This window comes from Balaenoptera acutorostrata, chromosome 5, assembly GCF_949987535.1.
Source record: "Balaenoptera acutorostrata chromosome 5, mBalAcu1.1, whole genome shotgun sequence".
Lineage (NCBI taxonomy): Eukaryota > Metazoa > Chordata > Mammalia > Artiodactyla > Balaenopteridae > Balaenoptera > Balaenoptera acutorostrata.
Genome location: NC_080068.1, coordinates 144,001,215 through 144,028,229, shown reverse-complemented (window position 1 = coordinate 144,028,229; position 27,015 = coordinate 144,001,215). Strand labels below are relative to the sequence as shown.

The window sequence follows — 27,015 nt, the reverse complement described above, 5'->3', positions numbered from 1 at the left end:
TCCCAGACTTCTTTCACTGCCGGCAGGCATCCTGGGCGAAAGGCGGTACCCAGCCTGCCCCTGGTCCTCAGAGGGCTGCAGGCAAGGCTAGCCCCGGCAGGCGTCCTGGGCGAAAGGCGGTACCCAGCCTGCCCCTGGTCCTCAGGGGGCTGCAGGCAAGGCTCGCCCCGGCAGGCGTCCTGGGCGAAAGGCGGTACCCAGCCTGCCCCTGGTCCTCAGGGGGCTGCAGGCAAGGCTCGCCCCGGCAGGCGTCCGGCGAGAGCAGGAGGGCTCTCCCCGTTCTCACGACTGACAGGAGTGGCCATGCGCCCCAAATGCCTGTAGAAAACGTGGTCCATGCGGAGACCTGCAGCCTGGGGAGCCGAGGGCTCAAGTGCCCCATGAGCAGCCCCACGGGCCCCGGTCTCCGGGGCCCGTCCTCGCAGCTCGGCTGGGAATTCAGTGGGCCCGTCAGTCTGTCCGTGACTCCACGGGGAGCTGAGCTGTGTCCTTTCTCTGAAACAACTCGCAGCTACGAGGACCGCTCGGCAGTGGGTCTCAGGTGTCCTCCGGAGATTCGGGACCCTGGGGGTGGTCTTGGGACCCGACGCACGCACCTTTCCCCTTACTCTAGGAAACCCCCGTTCCTACTGCTGCGAGGCCCTGCCCCGGGTGTGTGCGGCCCCAATGCCACCACGCGGCCCATCAGGCTCTCTAACGCGGCTGCGAGCCAAGTCGGGCGTGAAGGCAGCTAAATCCGGGCAGAGCTCCGTCACCCCCACCCTCACAGGCAACTCTCAGGCCCGACCGTTCACCCGAAACTCTGCTTTTCACAACACGAGCAGGTACGTGATGCCCAGCGCGCCGCCCCCCCCAGGTGCCCGTCATCATGGTTCCTGGGTGCAGAGGCCGGGGCAGCGTCCATTCTCCCAGCAGCCTCCCCCGAGGCCAGGGACGCTGGGCCCACTAGAGACCTGCGGGGGCGGGGAGATGGCGTCTCAGCCGTGTGGGAACTTGGTTTCTTTCCTTGGGCGAGGCCGAGTGGCTTCTCTCACGTCCCGTTCATTGTTGTCGGGTCTGCCATTCCAGCCCGGGTCAGCCCCGAGACCCCATGATGAACCCCGCTGGGAGGAAGATGGAAGGACAAGAGTGGGGCCGTGGGACCCGCTGCCCTGACGCCTCCCCTGTCGGCAGAAAGTATGGGGACGGCCGCGGGCCGGGGTGCGGCCACACGCACGCAGAGCCGCCTGCTCAGCGCCGTCACGTGAGATCACCCCGCCCTGGGAGCGCGGCTGCAGGAACACCACGGGCAGGTGATCGGTAAGCGCCGAGCAGTCACCTCCGCCCGTCCACGCCCCGTCCGGGACCCTCTGGCCTTCGCACCCAGAGCCTCGGCCCACATGACGCTCCCGTCTCCGTGGACAAGACTCCGGAGAGCCGGGCACCATGAATGCACAATCGTACATCTGACCCTTCCACCAGCTACGAGGTGCAGCCCGGGATGTTGCAAAGGGCCACAGACGCAGGTGCGAGCAGGCACCCTGCACTGCCGGACCCCTGCGCTCAGTGGGAACTGAGTTTCTTCTCGTCACGTAAGGTCACATCAGAGGCAAAGCACACGGGGGCCACGGAGCCCACCGACAGCAGCACACACACGTGTGCACGCACACGCTAGCTCTCACACACAACACACGTGTGCTCCCATGCACGCGCGTGCTCACACGTGGGCAGACTCGTGCACAAACCCGTGGGCTGTTGCCTGTGTTGCCAACAGTTGTGGACACAAAACAATGATCACGGCACAAAGAAAATGAGGCCAAGGCCCGCACGACTTGTGGAGGACCACGGGGCTCACAGACACGACAAACCACTGCCCCTGCCCCTGGACGAGGCAGGTGACACGTCAGAGGTAACCCCCAACGCTCCCGGAAACTCCCTGGTCAAAGCCGAGACCGCTCGGAGAACGGCACGAACAGGTCGTGTACTGTGGCCACGGTCTCCGTGGACAGGGCCCCCCTCAGGGAAGGGATGCGGCCGGAGCCAGCGTGTCTGCTTTCCCACCGTGCTCCCTCTACTGAGGGGGAAGAAGCGCAGCCGGGGACCGATGGCTGAGCCCACGCAGGGGGGCCGGGCTGGCGCTGAGCACGGGCCGCTCACCCACGGCCCCAAGGGCGGGTTCGGCCAGGCTTGGAGGCAGGGCCGCACCCAGGGTTTCGAAAGTTCACTGCAGAGAACCCACGAGCCGGTGTGCCCTCGACTCACTTGGCAACGGACTGGATGACCTTGGAGGAGGTGTCCTTGATGTTGGTGAAGAGGCGCTCGGTGCTGCCCCGCAGGATGTCCAGGAGCCCGCCATAGGGCTGGTCGTACTCGGCGACCACCAGGCCTGCAAGCAGAGACGAGCCTTAGGATGTGGCAGGGCCCGCCAGAGCCACCAGCACCTGCAGCGGCCACGTGTCCCCTGACCCAGCCACCAGCGCTCCGCATCCGGGTGCAGCGCCCGCGGAGCGTGCAGCCAGGCACCCCGGGCCCTCTCGCAAGGGCAGGACCTGGACACCGTCGGCGGGCCGGAGCCTCTGGGCGCACGCGGGCGTCCCTGGCTCCAGGACGTTCACCCCACTCACTCTGAGCGCTCGCTGGACACCAGCAGGGACCTCACCACTGACGGACACGTGCCAGGGCCCAGCCAGGGCCACCAGCCCGCCCCCGAGGTACGGACACGTCGGCACATACAGAGGCCGCAGACGCACGGCAGAGGGGAGAGTGCGGGAGCAGGGCCGTGCGGGCGGCCCCGGCCGGGCACAGGAAGGCCACGGGAGCCACAGCTCAGTGGGTCTGCGGCGGAGCGGCCTCCTGGCCGCCGCCCTGATGAGACTGGAGCGGTGGCCCACGAGGGCTCCGAGACCCCAGAGCCCTGGGGTGCGGGCTGCAGCGGTGGCTGTGGAGGCACAGAGAGCGGGGGCGGTCTGCGGCCTCTCCGCCACCCGGGCCCTGCCTGCGCGACGCCTTCGCCGGGCGCCCCACGCGCGTGCACGGCATGGTCTCGTCTCGGCGCCTCGAGGTGGCCCCATAGCGCTGGTGGGCAAGGGGCCAGGACACGGGCTGGCCAGCTGCCGAGTGACCCCTGGGGCCGAGAGCTGCGGGAGGACCTGGGAGGTGGACTCCGTGCCCCAACGGCGAGGTGGGCAGCGGCCCCGGGGGCACAGGGCAGAGGCAGGTCCTGGCAGGACTCCCGGAAGTTTCCCGGGCCGGGGCGCTAATCCCTGGCTGCAGCCCACCTCCCGGGACACACCGCGTCGCACCAGCACTGGGCGCCCAGACCCGCCCAGCACGCCGGACGATCGGAGCGCGAACCTCTCAGCAAACACGCCCCAGTCGTGAGAAAAGCCCACTAGCCCCACTTGTCCTGCTGCCACAACTGTCTCCCCATCTGAGCCCCTCTTCTCAACCAGCGGACTCGGACCCTCTGGTCCCCGGCCCCCCGCACGGCCGCTCTATTTTCTCACATACCCCCTCCCAATGTGCCGCCCTCACGGTCGCTGTGGGCTGGCCGTGGAAGGCGCACCCCCACTACCTGGGCAGGGGCCGTGCTCACCAGTGACTTGTGGGGGCAGCTGGGCCCAAGGGGCCAGAGGCCGAGGCGGCCACACAGGCAGGCACCCCACAGCCCTGTGGGCCAGGTGCCGGGGCTCGGAGGAGCCGGGCAGCCCTGACAGCACAGGGAGGGGACAGCCAGACCTTGGTCTCTGTCCTCCTTCCTTGTTCTAAACCGCAGCCTGAGTGGCAGCCCCGCTGAGTTCTGGGGGTGCTAGGGAGCCATGAACCTGAGACTGGTCCTGGGGACCCCAAACGTGCAGCCTGCCTCGCGCTGCCGGGCCCCAGCCCGCAAGAGCAAGACTGGGTGCCCGGCGCGCGGCAGGCGCGAGGAGCACTCACCTCCACCGCAGCCGCTGCCTGTGGAGCCCGCAGGAGGGGCCGCGTGCCCGTAGCCTCCGTTCTGCTCCAGGAGCTGTAAGGGTCCCAGCGCAGGTCAGGCACAGCGCACGGCGCCGCGCGTCTGGGGCACGTGGCTCCCCGAGTCCACCCTCCTCCGCCTGATTTACTACAAAAGCCACGAAGGAACCTCCCAGCGTCTCGACAAGTCTTGGACCCCAGGGCCGATCCTCGGGGTCGCCCGGGCGCACGGCTCCATCGCCTTAACAGAGGCGGCAGCCGTGAACGCCGCCACCCGCCAAGGCCACAGGCTCTGCTGTCGACACAGGAGCCGGGCGGGGTGCTGCCACGCAGCGGGGCCGCAGGCTGCACAGCGAGGCGCCATCTCCCACGGGCCAAGCCCGCGGCCGGCGCCAGCTGCGGCAACGACACCAAAACCTTTGCGGAGACTTGTGGCGCCCCTGGCAATGGGCTAGGCCGACCCTGGGACGTCGGTGCTGCGCTGAGCCCCACTCGAGTGCCGGCCTCGCACTCGTCCCACTTTAGGTACGTGCAGCTCCACGGCTGCTCTGTTTATAAGTTATATAGAAGTCGCTTTGCGGTTTCTCGTGGGGTTTTAAAAAACGTTCTTTTCACCAGGTTAACGTTTTACCACGTTAGGCTCAGCAACAAGATATACGTGGTGTGGCTTCTGTGCCCTGTGGTGCATTGGAGGCGACCAGTGTTAATAGGAATGCTCCACACGGTCTTACAAGCAACACACAGGCTGGCGTGAAGCAGGTGTGTCTGCTAGACCGACCGTGTCTTTTCCTCACAGACCCCCAGTTCTGTGTTTCATCAGCTACGTGACAGCACACAGCCTCTCCCAAAGCGACTGCAGGCCGCCACACCTCCTCCGAAGTTCCAGGGAACGAACGCGCCCCAAGGCTCGTCGGAGGACGCGTTGCTGCCTCGGGCTCTCCTGAGTCCTCCCCCGCACGCCCGTTTATGGATTCAGCCCCATCTCCCATGCGGTGCTCTCCTGGTTTCAGAGTCTATCGGGGCCTGTGTGCCCGTGCTGCCCCGTGGGCGGCTGGCTTCTCTCCCCGCGAGGCCCCGGGCAGAAGAACCCTACAGAAGGGGTTTAACGTCTGACCCGCAGGCCCTGGGTTCTAGAAGCGCTAAGAGCACAATGTGCTCACGAGCCCCACTGCCCAGCGGCCTGTGTCGTTCCATGGGCATCTCCACCCACACCGCGGAGCAGGGCCAGCGGCACACACGCAGACTGGCTGCCCCCAGATTATGGCCCCCCCTGCGCCACCGGAGCCTCTGCCACCCACCAGGGGCACACGTTTTCTGTAAAGGCCACTGGGCAGCCCAGGCTGACCTGTGACGGCTACCAGCCTCTATGAACCGCACCTACTAGACATCTGGGTCCGCTTCCAGCCCCTGCCTTCCAGCCCTTCCCCCGGCTCTGCTTCGAACTCCGGAGACCCCACGTGGCGGCACACTTCTCCTCAGGCGACCCCGCGGCCTGGGGGCTCCTCCATGTGCGAGGGCCGCGAGCCCGTGGAGCTGGGTCACCCGGCTCTAAAGCGGCGTCGAGACAGTGGGACCGCAAGCTGCACACGGAGGCCTACCTCGGTGACGGGCGACTTGGGGTTCACGCTGCGGGCGGCCGCGATCTCCTGGAGCTGGTTCACCAGCTCCGTGATGGACAGCCGCTCCTCGGGGTTGACCCTGAGCATGGCACCTAGGGCAGAGGCAGCGTGTGCTCGTCCTGTGGGCGCCGAGGCCGGGGTCCTGGGCGGCAAGCACCACCTGCTCTGCAGGGGCTAGGGACCCCGGAGGCCCCGCGTTTTGCTTACGTTACTGATTTTAAAAGCAAGCGAGGGATGACAACGTGAGGAACAAAATCGCCGGAAGCAGCCGCTCGGGACGAGTGTTCACAGGGGTGCCGGGGACGCCGGCAGGTGGGACTTACGGATGAGGCCGTGGAACACGGAGTAGCGTGTGTCGTCGGCAGGGATCGCGTACTTCCCGTTGACGATGCGAAGCTTCGCCCCGTCCTCAAACGGGTGCTGCCCGAAGCAGAGCAGGTACAGGATGCAGCCCAGGGCCTGCGGGAGATGGGCAAGGCCTGCCGGGTCTGATCTGTGCCCCGGCCCATCTGGCCACGGTACACGCTTGCCAGGCACAGAGACTATCCCGGTCAGAGCGGCCAACAAACTCCAATCCTTCGCTCTGATCAAAAGGTCCTTCCAAGATGCAAAGTTCCTACAACCCAGTGTGGGGATCTACCGGCCGGCCGGCTGTGCGGAGGGGCACGTGGCCGGGCGACTGCAAGGAAGGTGTCCCCGCCATGCTTCTCTGGCTAACGTGAGCGCTGGGGATGAATCTGGGGGCTGGCGAGGCTCCACGGCGTCGGCCCTGAACCCAAGCGTCAGTGTCCCCGCCACGTTTCCACCACAGCACCAGCCACGGGAGCATGGTGGGGAACCCAACCCGACCAGTGTGTTGGGGGAGCAGCCCATTCTGGGCCCAGACCAGGCCAAGCCCCGGCGCCGACTCCAGACCTGCCTTCCAACTCCCGCGTGTGTGCGTGCACGTGGTTCTTGGGCTGGGACAGGCTGAGGGCGCCCACTTGGGGTTGACCAGCTCATGTGTGTCAAAGAGTCTCCACCTACCCCCAGGACAGGGACTCATATCCACGGCGGGGCTGAGGCCGGACTCGGGCCTGATGGGCCTAGACCATAAGCCTCGAGGCGCGGGGGTTCAGGGCCATATGTCCCTGCTCTTAGGGACACCAGGGAGGCCGCAGGACACCTCAGACGGGCAGGAGCAGTGCCCTGTGCTCGGCGCTAAGCTCCCCGAGCTCTGTACCTGACTCTGAACCAAGGGGTCAGCAGATACCCGCTCAGCCAGGCCGCACACTCACTGCATACAAGGACTGCCCTCCATCGATGGGACATGTTCCAGGAGACGTGAAGGGTCACCCCAAGTGTGTGGCCTGACCTCACTTTGAGACCCCCTGCAAGGCATCAGGCCCGGCCATCGCTCCGGCCATCACCAGGTCAGCATATAGCTGCAAGGCCATCTGGGAGGTCCTCTATCTGGCCACGTGAACTGTGGCTTCATGAACCCCCGGCCCCGTGAAGGGGCTCCGACCAGTAGAGCTCAGGCCCAAGGGTGCAGGAGCGACCTGTCTCAGGCCCAGAGCCCGCGCAGCACCTGCACCCATTCTGCTACCCACCCCCCGACCCCACCCCACCCCCATCAGCACATCTCCGCTAACAGCATCACAAGCGCTGTTGAAAAAAAGGAAGAACAAGCCAAGAGGAAAAGAGAAGGGAGGCTGAGGGGACCAGCAGGCTGGAGCCTGCGACCCAGGGCCTTGCGCCAGCTGTGGCGGGGCTGCCCACGCGCTGCGGGCAAGCGGCTTACCCAGATGTCCTGCTTCTCACCAATCGGAAAGTTCGAGTACAAGTCCACGATCTCCGGCGTCCTGTACATGGGAGTCGTGTTCCTGGTGATCTAAAGAAAGGACACAAACGTATCAGAGGAAAAGTCACAGGCGAGCGATAGCCGCTACGTTGCACGGTGGTCCCTGCGCCGCGGCAGTCGGCGCCCGCCAAGAGCCCTGGCCCGGGGCGGTCCCACGAGCGGCTCTGTGGCTGGGCCCCGCCGGGAGGGGGTCAAGGAACATGGGGGCCAGCCCGAAGCATGTCTGGGGCATTTCCGCGCCACAGCAACCATGGACACACAGAACCGTGACCCGTGAAGAGAACGGCGCCCACGAGTCCTCGTCAACAACGAACAGGTGGGGGCTCGGGGCACCAGGTGCGGGAGCGGGACGGGGGCGGGGCCGCGCAGCTCTGCGGATCCGCCCTGGGAAACGTGACTCAGAGCCCCACCAGGCGGCTCCAGCCCGGCCCCCGCTCACGCGGCCAAGGCTTTCCGCCCCCTCAATTCTGCCCACCACCTGGCAGGGAACGCGTCTGCAGCCCCGAGACGTGGGCGCGTCACTGGGAGCGCAGGTCCCGAGGGACAGCAGGGCGCGGGCGGCCAGGAATAGACACCTGCCTGGCGGAGCCTCCACCCAGCGCTCCGCTTCAGGACCCGGCTCCATCTCGGATCGCTCTCTCTGCTCGTGCGGCCCCCGTGGGCTGCTTACGTGCACGGGCTGACGGTGGCACCCTCGCCCCCCGGCCACGGCCCACCCGTCTCCCCTGCGGCTCCTGTGGGAGCTGCCCAATGTCCCTTGAAGGTAGGTTTTTACATGATTTTTTAAATTGCTGCGTTTGGGATAATGAAAAAGTCCTGGAGAGGACAGAGGTGCTGTGGAGACGTGAAAGCACTGAAGGCCACTGAACCGCGTGCTTAAAAGTGGCTAAGGTGGTAAATTTCATGTTACATTTTTTGCTACAACAAGAAAAGGCAAGGCAGAAACAGCCAGGGGTGGCGTGTGGTGAGTGAGGGTGCTTCCCGGGCCTCCCGAGCCCCCCGGCCCGGGCCCGCGCTCACCTCCTCCTCCACCAGGGCTCGGCGCTGGGCACTCCAGCTGTAGTCCGGGTAGTGCGATATGGTCGTGGCACTGCCGAAGTCACACAGCTTAATGGTCCCCTGGTTACTGAGCAGTAAATTTTCAACCTGCGAAGTTCCAAAGACGGTCTTTATGAACTCGGGGTGCAGGCTGGACCGTGGACACGCATGGGGCGTGGCGCCCGGTGGGGAGAGGCCCTGAAGGCAGAGAGGCCAGGAGGCCTCCCGGGCCTGGGGACACTTCTTTCTGAGCAAAGTCGGTGCATGTACCTCGAAATGGGATGCTCAGAGAAACAAACGGAAGTTAAAATCCACGACAAATCAAAGATAACTTGACCTAGTAACGTAGGATATACAATGAAAGCCTTTAAAAAACTTAGAACATGAAAAAAATGAACATAGCATTTAAAAGTAATCAAACACATCAATAACTAAAGAAGAAATCTAACTAAAGATACACAAAAGACCTCTTATTCAGAAACTGTGAATAAATGAGACGAATTTTTAAATCCAAAACAAACAGGGACCCAGACTGCACTCCTAACAGGAAGGCACAGACCCACCCACGGCTCCGTAAGCCAGGTCCCACCACCAGCCCACACGCTAAGCGTGGCTTTATTTTTTGAATGGTCAAAAAAATTCAGAAGATCGGGATTCCATGACCCAGGTGAGGAGCAGCTTTACTGACCCAGCCACACCTGCTCGACCCAGCAGCCAGGATGTGCGCAGTCTACCAGCCCCGCTCTGGGGAGAGTCAAGGCAATTCCAGTCAGAAGCTGACAAACTGATTCAAAAATTTACAGGCCGACCCCGCTTTACTGCGCTTCTTACGCAGGAGGGTCTGTGGCCGCCCCGCGCCAAGCGAGTCTGTCGACGCCTTTTTCCAACAGCATCTGCTCACTTTGGGTCTCTGGGTCCCGTTTTGGTAATTCTTGAAATACTTCAAACTTTTCCTCATTATTGTATTTGTTATGGTATCTGTGGTCAAGTGGTCTTTGATGTTACTGCTGAGACTCGCTGAAGGCTCAGACAATGGTTAGCATTTCTTAACAACAAAACATTTTTAGTTAAAGGGATGGACACTGTCTTTTGGGCATAACTCTGTTGCACGTTAATAGACCACAGTGTCACGTAAACGTAACGTTTAGATGCGCTAGGAACCAAAATGTCCAAATGGCCCCTTTGCCGCAGTCCCCGCTTCACTGCACAGGGCTGGAGCTGAGCCCGCAGTGTCTCCTTGGCGCCTGGGTGGAGACACCAGGAGCTGACAAGAGCCCCACGGTCCCAGGCGACCAGGCACCTGCCCATCGTGAGCTCTGGTACAGAGGCCAAGGAGCACCAGGGCCAGGACCCACCGACAGCCCCCCCACGAGGCGGCGCTGTGGGAAGGAGCCTTGGATGCCACCCGGCCAGGGTGCTGAAGACCCCCACGACAAGCCCAGGACGACTCACCCCCAAACACAAAGGAATGACCAACAGGGTGAAAATGCAGCCGGAGGAGCGAGGTCTGCCCCACCTGCACTGACACGGGGCTGCACCACAGGACACCAGGTCCCCAGGAACAGGACAAGACAGGACAAAGCCCGTCATCAGAAAGAAAGCCCAGTGGAACCCACACAACTGCTGAGACCAAACACCAAGGGCCGACCAAGCGCGGGCATGGGGGCCGCCATGAGCTGCAGTGGGAACATCCACAGCAAAGACACGCACCCTTCAGCACCCAGGGACAACAGTGTCCTGGGACAAGGGCCACCCGGGGTGCAGAGCGGCGCTCTCACCAGGAGCACGGACGCAGGGACGGCCAGGCACAGCGCCGTGGCCCTGCTCGGTGTGGGCTCCTGAGATGGACGAGCCTCAAAGCCTTGACGCCGAGCAAATGGACTGTGGGGCTCCACTCCCACGACGCCCCAAAGAGCAAAAGGTAAGTCCCACTGAAGAGGACGCAAGTGCGCAACTGCTACCAGCGGGTGGCAGGCAGCCCTGGGCGTGACACGCGTGTCTGCGACATCCCTGTGTCCTTCCCGCCCCTCCACAGGGTGCCACTTGAGGACTCCCATCCTCGGGGGGCACTTGCAGGGAGCCCCCCAGCGGGGCCGGCTGCCGTGGGCCCGGGCACTGAGGAGTCCGACCCAGGCTGCGCTCTCGGACACGGATTCTTTAGTGTCCTCCTTCTAGCTTTTCACTTTCCTGAGACAGAGAAGAAAGACAGCTGCCCCGCCCCCACCTGAGGACGGCACTGTTCCAGACCAGCAAGGACACCGGGAAGGCTGGCTACCGACGGGACATGAGGGAAGTAGTACAGAGGTTTCTGGGAGGGAAATGGCATGTCTGGGGTCTGCTTTACAGTGTTTTTAGCAAGTAGGACTGGGGAAGGGCGGGGAAGGTGGGGAAAGGGGTTGGTGTGCTGCTACCCTGAGCCATGGTCAGAGTTGGGGCACTAGCTTTGTGGATGTTGGATTACTGTTAAAATCAGGCCACAGACCAGAAGAAGATACTTGCATCACATGTAACTTAAAAAAGACTGTTGTAAGAATGTACAAAAACCAACCAACAGGACTTCCCTGGTGGCGCAGTGGTTAAGAATCCGCCTGTCAACGCAGGGGACACGGGTTTGAGCCCTGGTCCGGGAAGATCCCACATGCCGCGGAGCAACTAAGCCCGTGCACCACAACTACTGAGCCTGTGCTCTAGAGCCCGCGTGCCACAACTACTGAAGCCCGCGTGCCTAGAGCCCGTGCTCCACAACAAGAGAAGCCACCACAGTGAGAAGCCCGCACACCGCAACGAAGAGTAGCCCCCGCTCGCCGCAACTAGAGAAAGCCCGCGCAGCAACAAAGAAGACCCAACGCAGCCAAACGTAAATAAATAAATAAATAAAACCAACAGACGACAGAAAAACGGCAAAAAAACAGCCACTTAACTGAAGAATAAGGGGAATAAGGGCACTGATGACTATTAACACGGCAAAAGCATTCAACATCATTAATCAGGAAAAGACAAAATCACTAAGAAGCCCCCGAACAGGCGGCAAAATGACAAAGGGCAGCTCCACGCACACACGGATCCCGTGTGTGCACTGGGATGGGCATGCCAGCACCCCGGCAGGGAAGCACCCCTGCCCCTGCACCAGGCAGCAGGGCTCCTGCCCCAAGGCGGGTGCGGGAAGGGCGGCGGCGAGCGCAGCCCAGGGGAGTGGTCACACACTCCTGGCTCCACACTGGGTCCCGGTGCCCACGACCACACCCAGGCAGGCAACAACACCCAGCAGAGCAAAGGGGCTTCATCTGGACGGAGGGCTCTTGTCCCGCAACGGGAGCGTGAAGGCGGTACCTTGAGGTCTCTATGGATGATGGGCGGCTTTTGTCTGTGCATGTGCTGCACCGCCCTGCACGTCTGATAGAATATCTTCAGGACGGTATCGCACGAGAGCGGACCTTTAGATTCAATTTTCTTTAAAAATTCCACCAGCTGCCCTAAAAGAGACAATTAAATTCACATCACCACGGAGCCGTAAATGCTACGCCCGCCCCAGGCCCGCTGCCGTCCTGAGCCCACCGCGGGGGTGGGGGGGGGGCCGCCCCGCCCTCCGGCGGTCACCAAGCCCCGCAGAGGAGAGTGCGACCTCCGTCAGGGCCACAGCGAGTCACAGAGCCCCGCGTGGGAGTGCCTGCCCAGACACCAGCAGAGGCCTCTTACCCAGGGAGCCCATTGTGACGCGGCAGCTACAAGAAAACCCACCACGAGTGCGTATGTCTTTGCGCATGTCTCTAAGGAAATAATCACCGTGTTTCCTTAGGTAACAACGGTCCTCCGCTGTTAAGGAGAAATCTCCACACTGAACACGCAGACAACAAGGAGTGCGGCGTGGGGAAAGCACAGAAGTGGAGAGCAAGGCTCTGGGCCCCCATCCCAGGCCCCAGGACGCCACCATCAGGGCTCCCCACCTCAAGGTTGCTCCTTCCTGTCTCTGAGGCCCAGGCCCCAGTCCTGCTGTAACTGGCCGCAGCCCAGACCAGTGAAGCCGGCCGGCCCCCTCCGCGGCAGCTCCCTCCACGACCGTGTGCCGCGTGCCGTCTCTGCAGGGCCCCCTCCACGGCCGCCCCCTCCCTGGTCCAGGCCTCAGGCTGCCTCGGCTGCCACGCTCCACAGCTCAGCTTCGCACGCTGGGGCCCGCGGTCGCACTCGATGCAGCTCCAAGGGCGCCACCACACCTACCGGCCCCACAGTCAACTGGCGCTCGGCCCCTCGCCCCGCAACCCTGCCTCCTGCCGACCCGCCAGCTCCCAAGCCCCTGCCACACCCTCCTGCAGCTCCCGGCACAACCGCGCAGCCCTTCCCCACCCCGACTCTGGACTCGGGCTGGGCTCTGTCTGTGCCGTGCCCTAGCCCTAACCCTAACCCTAACCCTAACCCTCAGCGGGGGCAGGGGGCCCACAGTAGCGATGGGGCCCCAAGGGGCGATGGGCCCTCAGGAACAGACCGCCAGCCCCCCAAGATGCAGACAGGGCACAGGCCCCACGAGGTGCTGCCGAGGGGTCTGGAGCAGGGATGACAGAGCGACCGCCAGGCTGTCTGGAGGAGCGGGGACGAGACGGTGCATGCACGAGGTCAGGGTTCACTGGCCTCTGACGTTCAATGAGAATTCAAGAGCGGTCTTTCTAAGGATAATGTTGTAGGTGGCACAGCGGCTGAGGGCCCCGCGGAGGACAAGGCGGGGGTCCCAGGAAGGGGCGGGGGCTCCTGGGGCGTGTATCCAGGGTGGCCGCAGCCAGACCAACCCTCAGCGGAACTGGTGCCCACGTGCCCCTCCCCCACCGCTCCCAAAGACCCTGCGGCGCCCGGTGCTGGCACCGACCCCCGTGCCTAGCGTCCAACCCGGGCCTCGTGCGCTGGCCCAGACGGGTGGTCCCGGCAGCACCGCCACGACTGGCACACTCGCCAAGGTCGCCGCATCGGGGCCGCCCCGCCTCAGGCACCACCCACAGGCCTGCACTCGTGAAAGGCACCCACGGCCTCCAAACCCAAGATCAAAGCGACGCCAAAGCGCGGCGAGCAGCTGAACGACAGGCGGCGAACGCTGTACACGAACCTCGGTTCTCTGGAGACACCAAGGGCCCAGAGAGGGCCCTGTGGGACCCGCGCGGCCCCCGCCGCCCCGCGCACCGAGAGCCTTCCAGAGAGCGCGTGTGAACGTGTGGGGCACCAGCGCGGGCGCGGCAGGCTCACAGGAACGGACCCTGCTTCACAAGCTCCCACGCAGCACTGTCTTCAGCGAGCACGAGTCCTCTTGCAGGTAAAAACCAGCGACGCCAACCATCCATCGAGTGGGAGAACCGGGCGCCAGACCTGAGCTGGGCGAGTCGGCACTCACCAGCTGTGGGAACCGAGGAGCCAGCACGTGACTGGATCCCGAACACCGCTCCCTGCCGGAGCCCGGAGCTCCCACGCCACCCTGTCGGAAAGCGCTGTGCGCCCCAGGTTCTGTCTTATCCGCTCAGGATGGGGACCCCCGTCCCCCTCCACTCTGGGCGGCGAGACCCCCGGTCCCCCTCCGCTCGGGGCGGGGATCCTGTGCACCCTGGTTCCCGGCTGCAGTCCGCAGCACCCCCTCCCCTAGCAGCCCTGACACCCCGTCCCTGCTCTTCTTCGCGGCATGACTCCTGCGCTCACGGCCCCCCACCCCTCCTCCTGGGACACTGCTTGGGGGCAGTGACCCCTCGGGTTGCTTCCCTCCTGGGTAGCCGCCTGCCTCAGTCTCCCCCACTCTCCCCTGGCCTCGTGGCGGTCCCACACGCGCTGCCTGTGACCGAGGGACAAGCAGGACGTCTGGTGGCCCCTGCCCCGACTCCAGGCCCCACAGCCCGTCCTCTACGCCCGCCGGGCCTCACAAGCCCTGCCCTGCCCCTTCCGCCCACGAGCCCCAGGACGGGCTCCGGCCACCTCGCTCCCGCTGTTTTGCCCACACGGGTCCAGCATGGGGCAGACGCTCAGTGCGGGACGAGCCGAGCCCGACCCTCCAGGCGGGGGGCCTGCTTCCGCCGCAGACAGAGGCTGAGCCCACTCTCTCTCCCGCTCTGCCCCTAGAACTCTCCGGAAGGCATGGGCTCCCCGCTGCCGTCAGTGGACATGGGAGTCCTCCTTTGAGAACACAGCAAGTGCAAGTGTGACCGCCTCGATGCGGGTGAGGTCGCAGCCTCGGGGCCGGCGCAGCCGCTCAAGCCCACCTCCCCGGCCTCATCTGACCGCTTCCCGACTGAGGCGGCTTCCTGCTGCCCAAGAGCCCTGACAGCACGCCTCCACCCCTTTCTCGGACCCAGCTCTGCCCTCCCGCCCAGCGCGGGGACGAGGGGGGGACGCAGCCTCTCGAAGAGCTCCCACCGGACAGCGAGCCATGCTCTCTCCGTGACAGCCACCGTGTCTCCGGGAGAGAAGACCCCGGGAGCATCTCTCGACTGCTGGGCGGTCCCGAGCCGCTGGAACCTCACCTCTGCAGAGCTCCATGAGCAGCAGGAACTCGGCCTGCCCGGTGTCCGACTCCTCTCTTCCGATTGACGCTGCAGAACAAAACTGGACAATATTTGGGTGGCCTGAAAGTTTTTTCTGCAGGTGTCTTGTTAAAGGAGAATGCGTAAGTCTGCACGTTTAAAAACAAATATATACATACTATTAAGACACTAAGGTCAGAACACTGAATCCAATCAGCTTACAGTCTTACCGCGTCAGAGCAGGCAGAGGACAGGGAGCAGGTGGGGGGCAGCCAGGACGGCAGGAAGACGCAAGAAGGAGAGGGAAGGGGCGGGGAAGGTGGGGACGAAGACCCCCACCACGCTGGCCACGCACCTGACCACAGGCCGGGCGGGACAGCAGGCGGAGGGCGTGGCACGTGTGAGGCTGCGAGAGGTGAACGAGGCTACTGGAAACCCCGCGAGGTGAGGACCCTTGGGCCCAGGCGGCCGGCAGGCTCGCAGTGGACAGAGCTTCGAGACGGAAGAGAACAGATTCTGACAGCCAAGGGCAAGACCCCAGTTCCAGGAGAACACGTGCAGGAGTGGAGAGCAGAACAGCACCAGCCCCACAGACCGACGCTCCATGCACGGACGCCCAGGGCCCGAGTGCTCTGGGCAGGGCGAGAGGGACTAGGGGGGCTGATCAGAAGCGACGCAGAGGCCCATGGGAACCAGGCCTGGCGAGGGGCCGGGGGCACAGCTACTGGCCGGGCACAGTGGGCCACAACAGGTCACGAAGGACAGGCAGAAGGGCAGAGGCAGGGGGCTGCCCATCCCCGGCTTGGAGACCTCTCAGCAGGAATGACCACGCTCCCAAGGCTACAAATCTCTTACCATCACCCTGAGAGTGAAGAAGAAGGAAGAAAACTCCTTCCTACTAGACACGTGCTACAGCTAAGTCCAGTGAAACAAACACAGAGAGGGCATCACTGAGCAGCCTCTCGGCCGCGGTCAACCACAGCTAGACGCAGGCCTCCCCACGTGACCAGGAAAAGGATACCATGAAACACACTTCCTGAATGATGGCTCTGTTCTTCTCCTCTTCGTTGGACAGTAATCTCTGTACCAGGAAATAACATACGAGCAAAGAGTAGAGACTTTATCTCTGTGCTCTGTACCCAAGAGAACAAACACAACGCGTCTAAGGGCTCCCCCACCTATGTTTTAACATCTGACCCGCAGAGAAACTTGACAGAAGGTTACAGACCCTTGGAAATGGTCCTTTATGATCCAAGGACATAAGAAAAACCAAAAATAGGAGGCTTTTCTCCAAACAGGCTAGAGGAAAATGAGAGATGTGGGTCCAGTTCTGGATGCCAGAGTCCAAGTGCACACCGCCAGCTCGGCCGCACCCGAGACAGGCCACTGCCACCGCAGCAGACAGGCCCTCTGCGAGTCTCAGGACAAGCTAGCACGCGCGCCCAGCACCCCAAGTGGCCCGGACGCCCCCTCCCACCCCACCCCCGTGACCCTTATTTATAGATACACTGTGAACGCTGTTTTACACGAGTGGCCTTCAAACTCCTGGTATTCGTGGAACCCTTACTTTGGCAGTTCTGACTCCCCTCCCCCTGGCCGCCCACTGAGTCCCTGTCCCCAAAGTTGGAAACCACAGCTTTACAGTCCTCTAAAACTGCTGAGGCTTCACCATCAGAAGAAACAAGTAAAACAAACAGATACAGACTGCAGAAAAGAAACAAACTAAAGAACAGGGATAAATCTCTGAAAACACTGTCACTTAGAGACTTATTTCCTTTAAAATACACCAACACCCACAAAAACGTTTGTCACCCCTTATTACCTTCAATGCATACTCTCTGCCACTTCCCAGATCTTGAGCTTCATACACAAATGCAAACCCTCCTGAAAATTAGAAAAATATACGTCAGTTCAGTGCTGTGATTTTATTTAACATTAAGCTTTAAAAATATCTTTACTAAGTAAAATACAAACTGGACTTGTGGCTAGCAGTTTGTTTTCTGCAACGATGATGGCCCCGATTTATATAATACTGCCTTCTAAATACCCTGCTTCACAGGAAGGAAGAGAATGAACATAGGAGTGAGATCAATGCGGGAAGATCAACACAACTGAGGCCAGTTCTATGAAAACAAATAAAAGACTAGTACCACACATGAATGTGGATGAAAGAATTCTTAACAAATCATTAATTCTAAATAAAATAAAATGTTAACAAATCAAACTCAACAACATGTAAAAAAGGATAATACATCACAACTAAGCAGAGCTGGTTTAATCAATGTAATTCAATTGTTTTTAGTTTAATTTGCTTACTTTTTTCTAGCTTCCTACAGTGGAAAATTTCATCATGAAATTTAAAACTCTCAGCAAACTAGGAACAGAAGGAAACTTGCTCAACCTGATGAAGGGCATCTCTGAAAGACCCACAGCAAACATCACTCGGCGGTGGAAGACCAGATGCTTCCCTCTAAGATCAGGGACAGGCAAAGGCGTCTGTTCTCACCACTGCCATTCAGTATCACACTGGAAGCGCTGGCCAGTGCAATCAGGCAAGAAAAGAAATAAAAGGCATCCAGATTGAAAAGGAGTAAAATGTTTTCCTCTGCAGACAAAGGATCGTCTATGTAGACAAGCTTATACCTACACCCCAAAAGCTACTATCAGTAATAAATGAGTATAGAAAGGTTGTGGGATGCAAGAGCAACATACAAAAAAATCAACTTTATTTCTACAAACCCTAAGTTAGGCAAAGATTTCTTAGATATAAAAAAAAAAGTATGATCCATAAATGAAAAATATGATAAATGTACTACTTCATTAAAGATGGTTTTACTGATTTCTGGAGTACACTGTTGAGAGGGTGAAAAGACAAGCCCCTAACTGGACTTTGCAGGTCACACACCTGGCAAAGGACCTCTATCCAGAAAATATAAAGAAAATCCAAAGTTCAGTTCAACAACATTTTAATGAGCAAAATATATGAAAAGACACTCAACCAAGATAAACAGCTAGCAAGTAAGCATATGAAAAAATGTTATGTCATTATCCACCAGGGAAACGCACATGTAAACAAGGATACTACTATACACCTATTAGAGCATCTAAAAATTCTTAAACTGACCTACCAAATAGTGATTAAGGTGTGGAGCAACTGCTGCTTATACACGACTCATGGGAACGCAGAATGGTATCATCATTTTGGAAAACAGTTTGGAGATTTCTTTAAAAGTTAAACATACGCCAACTCTACAGCCCTGTCATTACACTGCTAGTATTTACCCGGGAAAAATAAAAGCACACATCCACACAAGGAGTTGTGCACGAATGTTCATAGCAGCCCCATTTGTAATTGCTCAAACTGGAAACAACCCACATGTCCATCAATAGTGAATGGATAAACCAATCACCCCCGCACAGAACACGACTCATCAACAAATAGGATGGAACTATTGCTAACATGCAGCAACAGGATGACTCTCAAAACAATTATGCTGAAGGACAAAAATCAGGAAAAAAGAGTATATGTATATGTACACATGATTTCATTTATAGGAGACCCTAGAAAATATAGACTAATCTACAGTAACAAAAAGCAGATCAGCGGTGGCCTGGAGGTTGAGGATGGGAGGAGAGGACTGTAAGGAAAGGAGGAAAACTGTGGAGGTGATGGGTTTGTTCACCACCTTGATGACAGTGACAGCTATGTAGACATATACATACACACACATATACATATATATATACACACACGGGACATATTTAAAGTGTTTTGACATATATGCAGAGTTACTGTACGTCACTTTTATCTCAATGTAGCAGTTAAAAAATTAAATAATAAGTCAATATAAAAAAATAGATGAAAGGAAATGAAAATCCAGAAAACAGAAACAGAAAAACAGATGGCTTCACTGGTGAATTCTATCCAATAGTTAAGTGAAGAAAGTACAACCACCTTGTACAAAATCCCTGCTAAGATAAGAGAACATAGTTCCCGGCATATTTTTTGAGGCAGAGAAGACAATAAACATACAATTACAGATCAAAATCACTCATTAACAAAGAAGTCAAAAATCATCAGAAAATACCAGCAGTGATTCTGACAATACATGGTAAGGATAGTACATTATGACCACGTGGGATTTACCCCAGGGATGCAAGGTTGGCTCAACACTAAAAAAGCAATCACTGTAGTACACACTATTAACAGACAGTGAGGGCAGATCACCTCAACAGACACAGAGAAAGTATTTGTCCACATGCAAAATCCATTCATGATTTTTTAAAACAGTAAAATTTAAAAAAAAGTTCAGCAAACTAGGAATTGAAGGAAACTTCTTCAATCTGAGAAGCGGCAACTACAAAAAACCGACAGCTAACACGAGACTTAAAAGTGTTTTCTTTCTAAGATCAAGAACAACGCGAGGATGTCTGCTGCTCTCAGAGCATAATACAACATTCTATTGGAGAGCCTAATCAGTGAAAGAAGGCTAGAAAAATAAAGAGCAGAAAGGTCAGAAAGGAAGAACTAAAGCTGGTCTTGCTTGCAGATGCTAAGACCGTAAAGCAAACAATCCTAAGGACAGTACCAAAAACTCCAGGACCAAAGGGCCACCGCAGCAAGGCTACAGGTCCTCTGGAACATCTCCTGGCCTCTGCCCAGCCCCAGCACTGGTCCTCTCGGCTGCGGCCGCACCCACACTACCGTGCTTCCTCCAGCACACCAAGCCCACTGCTACCCAGGGCCATTCCACTCGCCACAGCCCTGCACGGGCACCCTCGCCCCGGATGCTGGCCCAACTCCCCCTCTCGCCACTCAGGCTCTGATCCCCATCACCTTCCTGGCTCAGTCCTGTCCCAGCCACGCCCTATCCCCAACACTCTTCCTTCTTCCCAGCACTTTCCAATACCTGACGCTCTATTACACATTCATTTGGATACCTGTTTACTGTCTCTCCCACTAGGCTGCAAGCTCAGTAGGCAAAAATGTCATCCAGCTTGTTCGTGTCACCAGCACTTAGGACAGAGTCTGACATATAGTGGGCAATCAGAAATGTGTGCTGAGCAAATGAGATCACGATGACAAACTCTTCAGCTATTAAAACAGTCACGGGCTTCACTGGTGGCGCAGTGGTTAAGAATCCGCCTGCCAATGCAGGGGACACGGGTTTGAGCCCTGGTCCATGAAAATCCCACATGCTGTGGAGCAACTAAGCCCGTGCGCCACAACTACTGAGCCTGCGCTCTAGAGCCCGCGAGCCACAACTACTGAAGCCCGCGCACCTAGAGCCCGTGCTCCGCAACAAGAGAAGCCACACAATGAGAAGCCCGCGCACTGCAACGAAGAGTAGCCCCCGCTCACCGCAACTAGAGAAAGCCCACGCACAGCAACGAAGACCCAACACAGCCAAAAATAAATAAATTAAAAACAACAACAACACAGTCACTTGTATTATATTTAACACCCCCAAAAGCAGGGCCATGCACTGTCTGTGAACACAGCACATGCAGAGGAAACAACAGATGAGCAGGAAGTACACGCACTGAATTCATGGTGGTAGCTGACTCTGAAGAGAAGCAGAGAAACGCAACCAGGGGGCAGGGGGTCAACAGAACCTTTAACAACATCTGTGATGCTCCACTGTTCAGAAAAAGTCTGGAACCAAATACGACTCTTTTTTTAAAAAAGCTAAAATTTATTAATTCTGGATAGCAGGGACAAAGGTGTCTGTTCTGTTCTTATTCTTTCTACTTTTCTGCATTTTTCAAATTTTTCTTATTTAAAAAAAAAACCCCAATTTCAAATTTTGTTGTATAGCTACAGTAATCAAGACCATGTGGCACTGGTGGAGGGACAGAGCAACAGAACAAAAGAGAAAAATCCCAGAAATAGAGCCACACAAATATGCCCAAATGATTTCTGACAAAGATGCAAAAGCAATTCCATGTTGGAAGCACTGTTTTTTCAATAAATGGTGCTGGAGCAATTGGACAGCTCCAGGCAAAACAAAGAACTTCAATCTAAACTTTACACCTTACACGACAGTCAACTCGGAGCATACAAACGCAAAACCAAGAGACAGCATAGGAGAGAAATCCTGGAGATGCAGAGCTTGGCAACGAGTTCTCAGACTTGACAGCAAAAGCAGGATTCAGGAAGGAAAAGTGATAGAATAGACTTCCTGAAGGTTAAAACTTTGGATCCACAACAGACCCTGTTCAGAGGCTGGAAGACAAGCTGCAGCCTGAGAGAAAACACTTGCAAACCACATCTGACAGTGGACTCATATCTACAATATACAACGAGCTCTCAAAACTCAGCAACAAAAGACGATTTGAAAATAGGCAGAAGGCACAAAGAGACGTTTCTCCTATGGGGATGGGCAGGTGGAAATAAGCACGGTGTTAGCCTTTAGGGAAACACAAATGAAAACCCCACTGAGCTATCACTACACACCTGCTGCATGATCAAATGAAAACACAACACAAAATGCTGGCAAAGACTCAGAGAAACTCATCACGCTTTGTAATGGACTCAGCTTTGTCTCCCCAGAAGTCACATGTTGAAGCTCTAACCCCCAATGTGACTGTATCTGGAGAGAGGGCATTTAAGGAGATAAATAAAGTTAAAGCCCTGACCCAACAGGACTAGAGTCCTTAGAAGAAGAAGAGACACCAGAACAGCTGAGGGAAAAGACCTCACCAGAGACCCTGTCAGCACGTTGATCTCAGACTCCAAGCCTCCAAAATCATGAAAATGAATTTGTTGTTTACACCACCTTGTCTGCAGTTTGTACAGCAGCCCGAGCAGACTAAGACACTCACCAACTGCTGATGGGAATGTGAAAATAGCACAGCCGCTCTAGAAAACAGGTTGGTAGTTTTCTAAAAAACAAAACATGCAACTGCCATGTGACCCAGCACCTGGGCATTTATTCCAGAAAAATGAAAACACAGCCACACAAAAACCTGTACACGAATGTTTATAGCAGCTTTATTTCAAATAACCAAAAAACCTGGAACAACCCAGATGTCCCTCAGCAGGTGAATGGCTGAGCCAACCATGGTACGTCCACACCACGGAGTGCTCTGCAGAAATAAAAATGAACTAGTTACAGACACAACAACCTGGATGGATCCCCAGACAACCATGCGGAGCGAAAAAAGCCAATTCCAAGAGGCTACACGACGTGTGATTTCATTTATACAGCATTCTTCAAAGGACAAATTAGAGAGGAGGACAGATTAGTGCTTTCCAGGGGTCCAGGAGGGGCATCTGGCTGTGAAAGGCACGAGGGATCCTTGTGGGGATGGACACATCCAATCCTGGTTGTGATGGCAACTCCAGTTTTTCCAGATGCTGCCACAGGGGGAACGGGCAGTGTACGCAGACCTCTCTGCATCTTTTCTTACAACTGCACAAGTCTACGATGACCTCAAAATTAAAAGTTTACGTAAAAATAGTAACACTAGCGTATAAAACGCACGAAGGAATGCCATGTTGGGCACTGCTAAGACAGTGCCCTACGCAGTCATTACCGTGAATGTTCTGGAATCGGGAAATGGCTGACCTCGTCTTCCCCACATATGGGGGGGGGTGCGCGCACGTGTGTGTGTGTGTGCGCGTGTGTGTACGTGTGTGTGTATTATATAAAAACAGGACTCAGATCCAGAATAATAAGAAACTCCCACAACTCCTGTCCAATAAAAAATGGAAAAAAGATTTTAACAAACAGTTCACACACAGGAAAGATACACGACTGGCTAACAAGCAGGTGAAAAGGTGTTGGACAGTATCACGGGGAAAATGCAGATTCGACCACTGCACCCTCTCGAGAACGGGTATAACCACAACGATAGGCGCTCACGAGCTGGTGGGACGGAAGCTGGTGCAGCCACGGTGGAGAGGGTTTGGCCATTTCATCTGAAGCTAACCCTACATCCAACCTAAAAGCCTGCACTCCACTCCTGGGCATTTTACCCAAGAGAAAGGAAAACATACAGAAACCTCATAAAAAATGTTGCTGGCAGCTTTATTCACAATAGCCCCAAATGGGAACACCCAAAGGTCCGTGGCAGGCGAGGCACAGCAAACTGCAGCAGAAAAGGGAACCGCACTTCAAAACCATGAAGCCGCCGGTGAGAGCACCCGGGCGCGACACCAGAGACACGCTGTCCCAGAAGAGGGGACTCAGAGCCAGCGAGGGTGACTGGGGCCCAGAGGCTTTCTGGGCTGACAACCTTCTGCACAGGCATCTGCTACACAGGTGCGTGCACTTGTCAAAGCACCTGAAGTCTGCTTCACCCCAGGTGAATGACGCAATTCACATTATTTTTAATAAAAGAAAACAGGCACAGCACGTGACCATGCAGTTCCTGAAGGGAGCCAGCACGGCTGACAGGCACTGCAACAAGCTCAAACTCACCCATCAGAGCAGCGCAAACCAACAGAACCAGACACCACTTTTATCCACTACAGTGAGGACGATGTGGGGAGGCTGGAGTCCGGCAGGGCCTCCGACCCCTCCCACGGCGCAGGGTCGCAGACAGGGGCGGGGTGAGGTGGGGCGTGGCGGGCAGGACAGCGAGCACAGGCCAGGGGGTGCAGCAGCATGGGAAGCAGGTCGGCTGATCTTAACACGTTTTCTCTCAGCATTGTTGGTAAGAAGCAGACACTCCTACGGAGCAGAATTCCAGGAGCTCCACTGCACCACACGTGATCACTACCTACCCTACAGAGAGACGCCTGCCCATGCAGACGGCAGGCGGTGTCTCTGGAGGCCAGAGGGAGGAAGGAGAGCGCCCCCCCGCAGGGAGATGTCCCCTCCCCAGGAACCTCCCCGGAAGAAACCCCCTAAGTGTCCGTCCCCAGGGCCACCTCCCCAGTGTCCCGCTCCAGGCGCTCATGCGCCAGCAGATAGACGTGCACTGGAGAAGTACCGCAGGCCTGGCACCACAGGTGCCCAGCGGGCAGGGCAAAGCCAGTGGCGGCCTCCACGCTCGGCTCCCACCTGGCCCCCCAGCGGCACCGCTCCAGCAGCTTCTTTTACCTTGATTTCCTCTGGACACCTATCCCTCCGGGACACACCTAAGACGACCCAGGCCGTTCCTGGGACCATAGCCTCCCTGGAGCTCCCGCCCGACTCCACCATCACCCCCCGGGGGCACTGGCAAGCTCCCGACGGCCCCGACCTCAGCACCGCCATGACCACAATCCACATGAAGCACCAGGGACTGTGCCCCGCAAGTAGCCAGGACCCCATAAGTACTGCTCTGGTGATTACTACTGCTTTATGCTGGGTGCTATCACCACGGTTAAAGGCTGACCTTAAAGCTGCCAACGTGCCAGTGAAGGGTCGGGTGGGCCAGCTGAGAGGGCGATCACTCAGGCACAAGACGTGGGCCACCTCGTCCCGATGGCCACAACCGGCCACCGAGCCTAAGCCCCTGCTGCAAAGATCCTGGTTATCTGTGCTCTGCAGTGTCCGAAGAGGAAAGGTCCCCTCGGAACCCTCCCTGGCAGAGAAGAGCGCACCTCACGAGAGTGAGTCCACAGAGCAAAGCAGCCCTACAGAGCTGGGCTGCCCGAGGGACCAAATGCTCCTAAGCAGTAGCGATCCATCCCCGTTATCCTTTCTGGCAGAAGGAAGCATGAGCATGCAGACTCCAAAACAAGAAGAAACGCAGAACGTATCCTGAAGTCCACTTGGACTGGGCATCTCTGACGTTGTGGGGACTCCCAGTAATTTGCTTTAAAAAAGTGAAAATTTAGAACAAATTTTGAAAAGATTAGAAAGCTATCTGCATCACCCAACCCACAGTTCTGCCCAACAACCCATTTCAGACAAGTGCAAATTCCAAAAAGCTGTGAAAACCAATGTTTTTTCCCTAAATCATTTGATAGCAAAACCTGATCTATTATAAACTCATCTGGGGCAACACCTGACATGAACTGATGGGAGGCTATTTGAAGACTTAATTATCCCACAGTGAGGATGCTTACTTAATTACAGATATAGTAACACACTTGATTATGCGACACTTTCCCAACTCCTGCGGCAGTATCCCAGGACACACAGGATACACACTAGCTTTCTAAAACGTGAAGAATTCCGGAATTGTCAACATAGGCACCCAAGGGTTTTGGGTTTGGGACCTTCCCCATATTTATGCAAGACAGCCTGATTTCCCACAGCCTATGTTCTAAGGCTGCTATTTTATGTGAACGACTTCATACAGGTTTCTTACCATTCCAGTTCAGAAAAAGGCTTCACGAGCTTTAGAAGCTGTGAGCCGCCAGTTCAGTTTAAGGGGAGGAAATCTACAGTTCCTAATCGCAGTGGTGACTTTCAGCTCCTGACGTGCCCGGAGAGCAAAGGTAACAGGTACTCTGCACAGCCACAGTGGCTGCTCCCCTCTCCTTGTTCTTCATCCTGGGTGTTAAGCCACAGGCAAGAGCTGCCTTCTCTCCGTGACCCACCTCCCATCCCACCCCTCCTCCCCCTGGCCCTGCCACTGCACCTAGCAGGGGTGCGTCCTCACCCTCCCACCTCAGCTGGGCCCACTGTCTGTCCACCCAGAGGATCCCCTGCGCTGCATTGTCCTTTGGTCATCAAAGCCTGTGTCTTACTTGAACTTCCACGAGGCAGAAACCATGTACCGTCCACTGTGAATTTCTTAAAAGAATCAAAATACTTGCCTGGTATTTTCAAAATAAATGAATTGATCTGGGGGAACTCTCATTACTAGAGATACTGGCCCCTACCTCTGAAAGAAGAGCCTGAGGTTTTCTCACTAAATCACACCCCAAATCTCTTTGTTGCTGACAGTGGAGGAAAAGTGTGTTATGATGCTAAGGCCAGAACATCACCTCAGGCCTTTAGGAATGAGGGCACCAGAACAGTCAGCCAGTTTCCCACCTCCAACGGAGCACAAAGAGCAGCACGAGTGCTAATGCAGGGGACACAGCTCTGCCTCAGCACCAGCCCCAAAGCCAACTGTGTTCAGCTGGTAAGCACCAAGGCTAGGGAAATCTGCCATGCCAGAAAAAACAGAAAAACCCAGATGAGGAACTAGGACTGCGCCAACACTGGTGATAACTTCTGGGTGAAGAAGGGAGAGGACGTTCAGGAAGCTAGAGAGAGCACGCGGAAACACAGCCGACTAAAGATGGACCAGCCCAGCCTGCAAGGTTCTGTTCCGATCACACCTGTTGGCTCAGCTTGCAGTAACTTCCGTGGGATCTCACACAGAGGTCGGGGAGCGGGACGCTCAGGTGGTAAGAGAGGGAAGCCCGGCTACCGGACACTGCGCTGTCTGTCCCAACACCCAAGGAGGGGAGGACTGCGGTCACGCACGCCGGAGTTCCTGTCACCCGAGGAGGGCCAGCCCTACGTCCACTGCCCCACTACCGCCCTCCATGCGAGGGAAGGGCCACGACTTAGACCCACGCCGCCGCACCGCCCGCCTCCGGACTCCAGCCTTCAGCCGTGCGGGGCCCCCTCGCTCCGCCCCTACTGTGGCCCCTCGCGCCAGGCCCCGCCTGCCCACCATTCCTTCCCGCCGCCACAGCCTCCGCTCCGGCCGCGGGTCAGCCCACACCTGCCGCCAAGACTACCTTGCCCCGGCCTGACCCCAAGCCTCCGACAAGGAAGTGCCCAAACCTAGGCCGGCCTCACCCTCAGCAGTGGCCTCCCGGCCGGCCGTGACCCTCGCCGCCGCGGCCATCCTCCCCCGGCCCTGACCCTCCCCCGGCCGGGTCCATGCCACCGGCCCCAGCTTCACCTTCGGCCAGGACCCGCCGCACCCGCAGCCGCAGCTCGCCCATCTCCACCGTCTGCCCCACGAAATCAGTCTGGTCGCGGCCGGCAGCACCACCCAGGGAGCCCGGGCCGGCCAGGAAGTCGAGCGCAGACTGCAGCAGCGACATGGTGGCGGCCCGCGACGGGCCCCGGACAGAGGACTCGGGCTCCAGCCGCGTCCGGGTCTACTCGGCAACCGCCGGCCGCGAACCGGACCAACTTCCGCCCGACGCCGCGACGCAGGGGCGGGAGCGCGTCGCCGCCCGGAAGAGCGCCGGCGCCTCACTTCCGCCGCG

General features: G+C 57.8%; 1 protein-coding gene across 5 annotated transcripts in view; it reads right to left on the bottom strand.

Moving 5' to 3' along the window:
- Positions 1-26,949, bottom strand: part of GAK (cyclin G associated kinase) — a 53,153-nt gene extending 26,204 nt beyond the window's left edge. For 2 of the 5 annotated variants that reach the window (XM_057546885.1, XM_057546887.1), the window contains exons 1-9: positions 15,274-15,887; positions 14,919-15,067; positions 11,764-11,906; positions 8,416-8,541; positions 7,336-7,425; positions 5,876-6,011; positions 5,532-5,644; positions 3,916-3,988; positions 2,242-2,365 (exon numbers count right to left, since the gene is read on the bottom strand). In XM_057546885.1, coding sequence (XP_057402868.1) covers positions 2,242-2,365; positions 3,916-3,988; positions 5,532-5,644; positions 5,876-6,011; positions 7,336-7,425; positions 8,416-8,541; positions 11,764-11,906; positions 14,919-15,067; positions 15,274-15,524 — 1,205 coding nt within the window. In that variant the 5' untranslated portion in view covers positions 15,525-15,887. Of the gene's footprint in view, positions 1-2,241; positions 2,366-3,915; positions 3,989-5,531; positions 5,645-5,875; positions 6,012-7,335; positions 7,426-8,415; positions 8,542-11,763; positions 11,907-14,918; positions 15,068-15,273; positions 15,893-15,939; positions 16,000-16,740; positions 16,803-26,702 lie in introns of those variants that run through there. The other 3 variants (XM_057546886.1, XM_057546888.1, XM_057546889.1) reach the window with 3 other exon arrangements.
- Between the last annotated feature and the right edge of the window lie 66 nt (positions 26,950-27,015).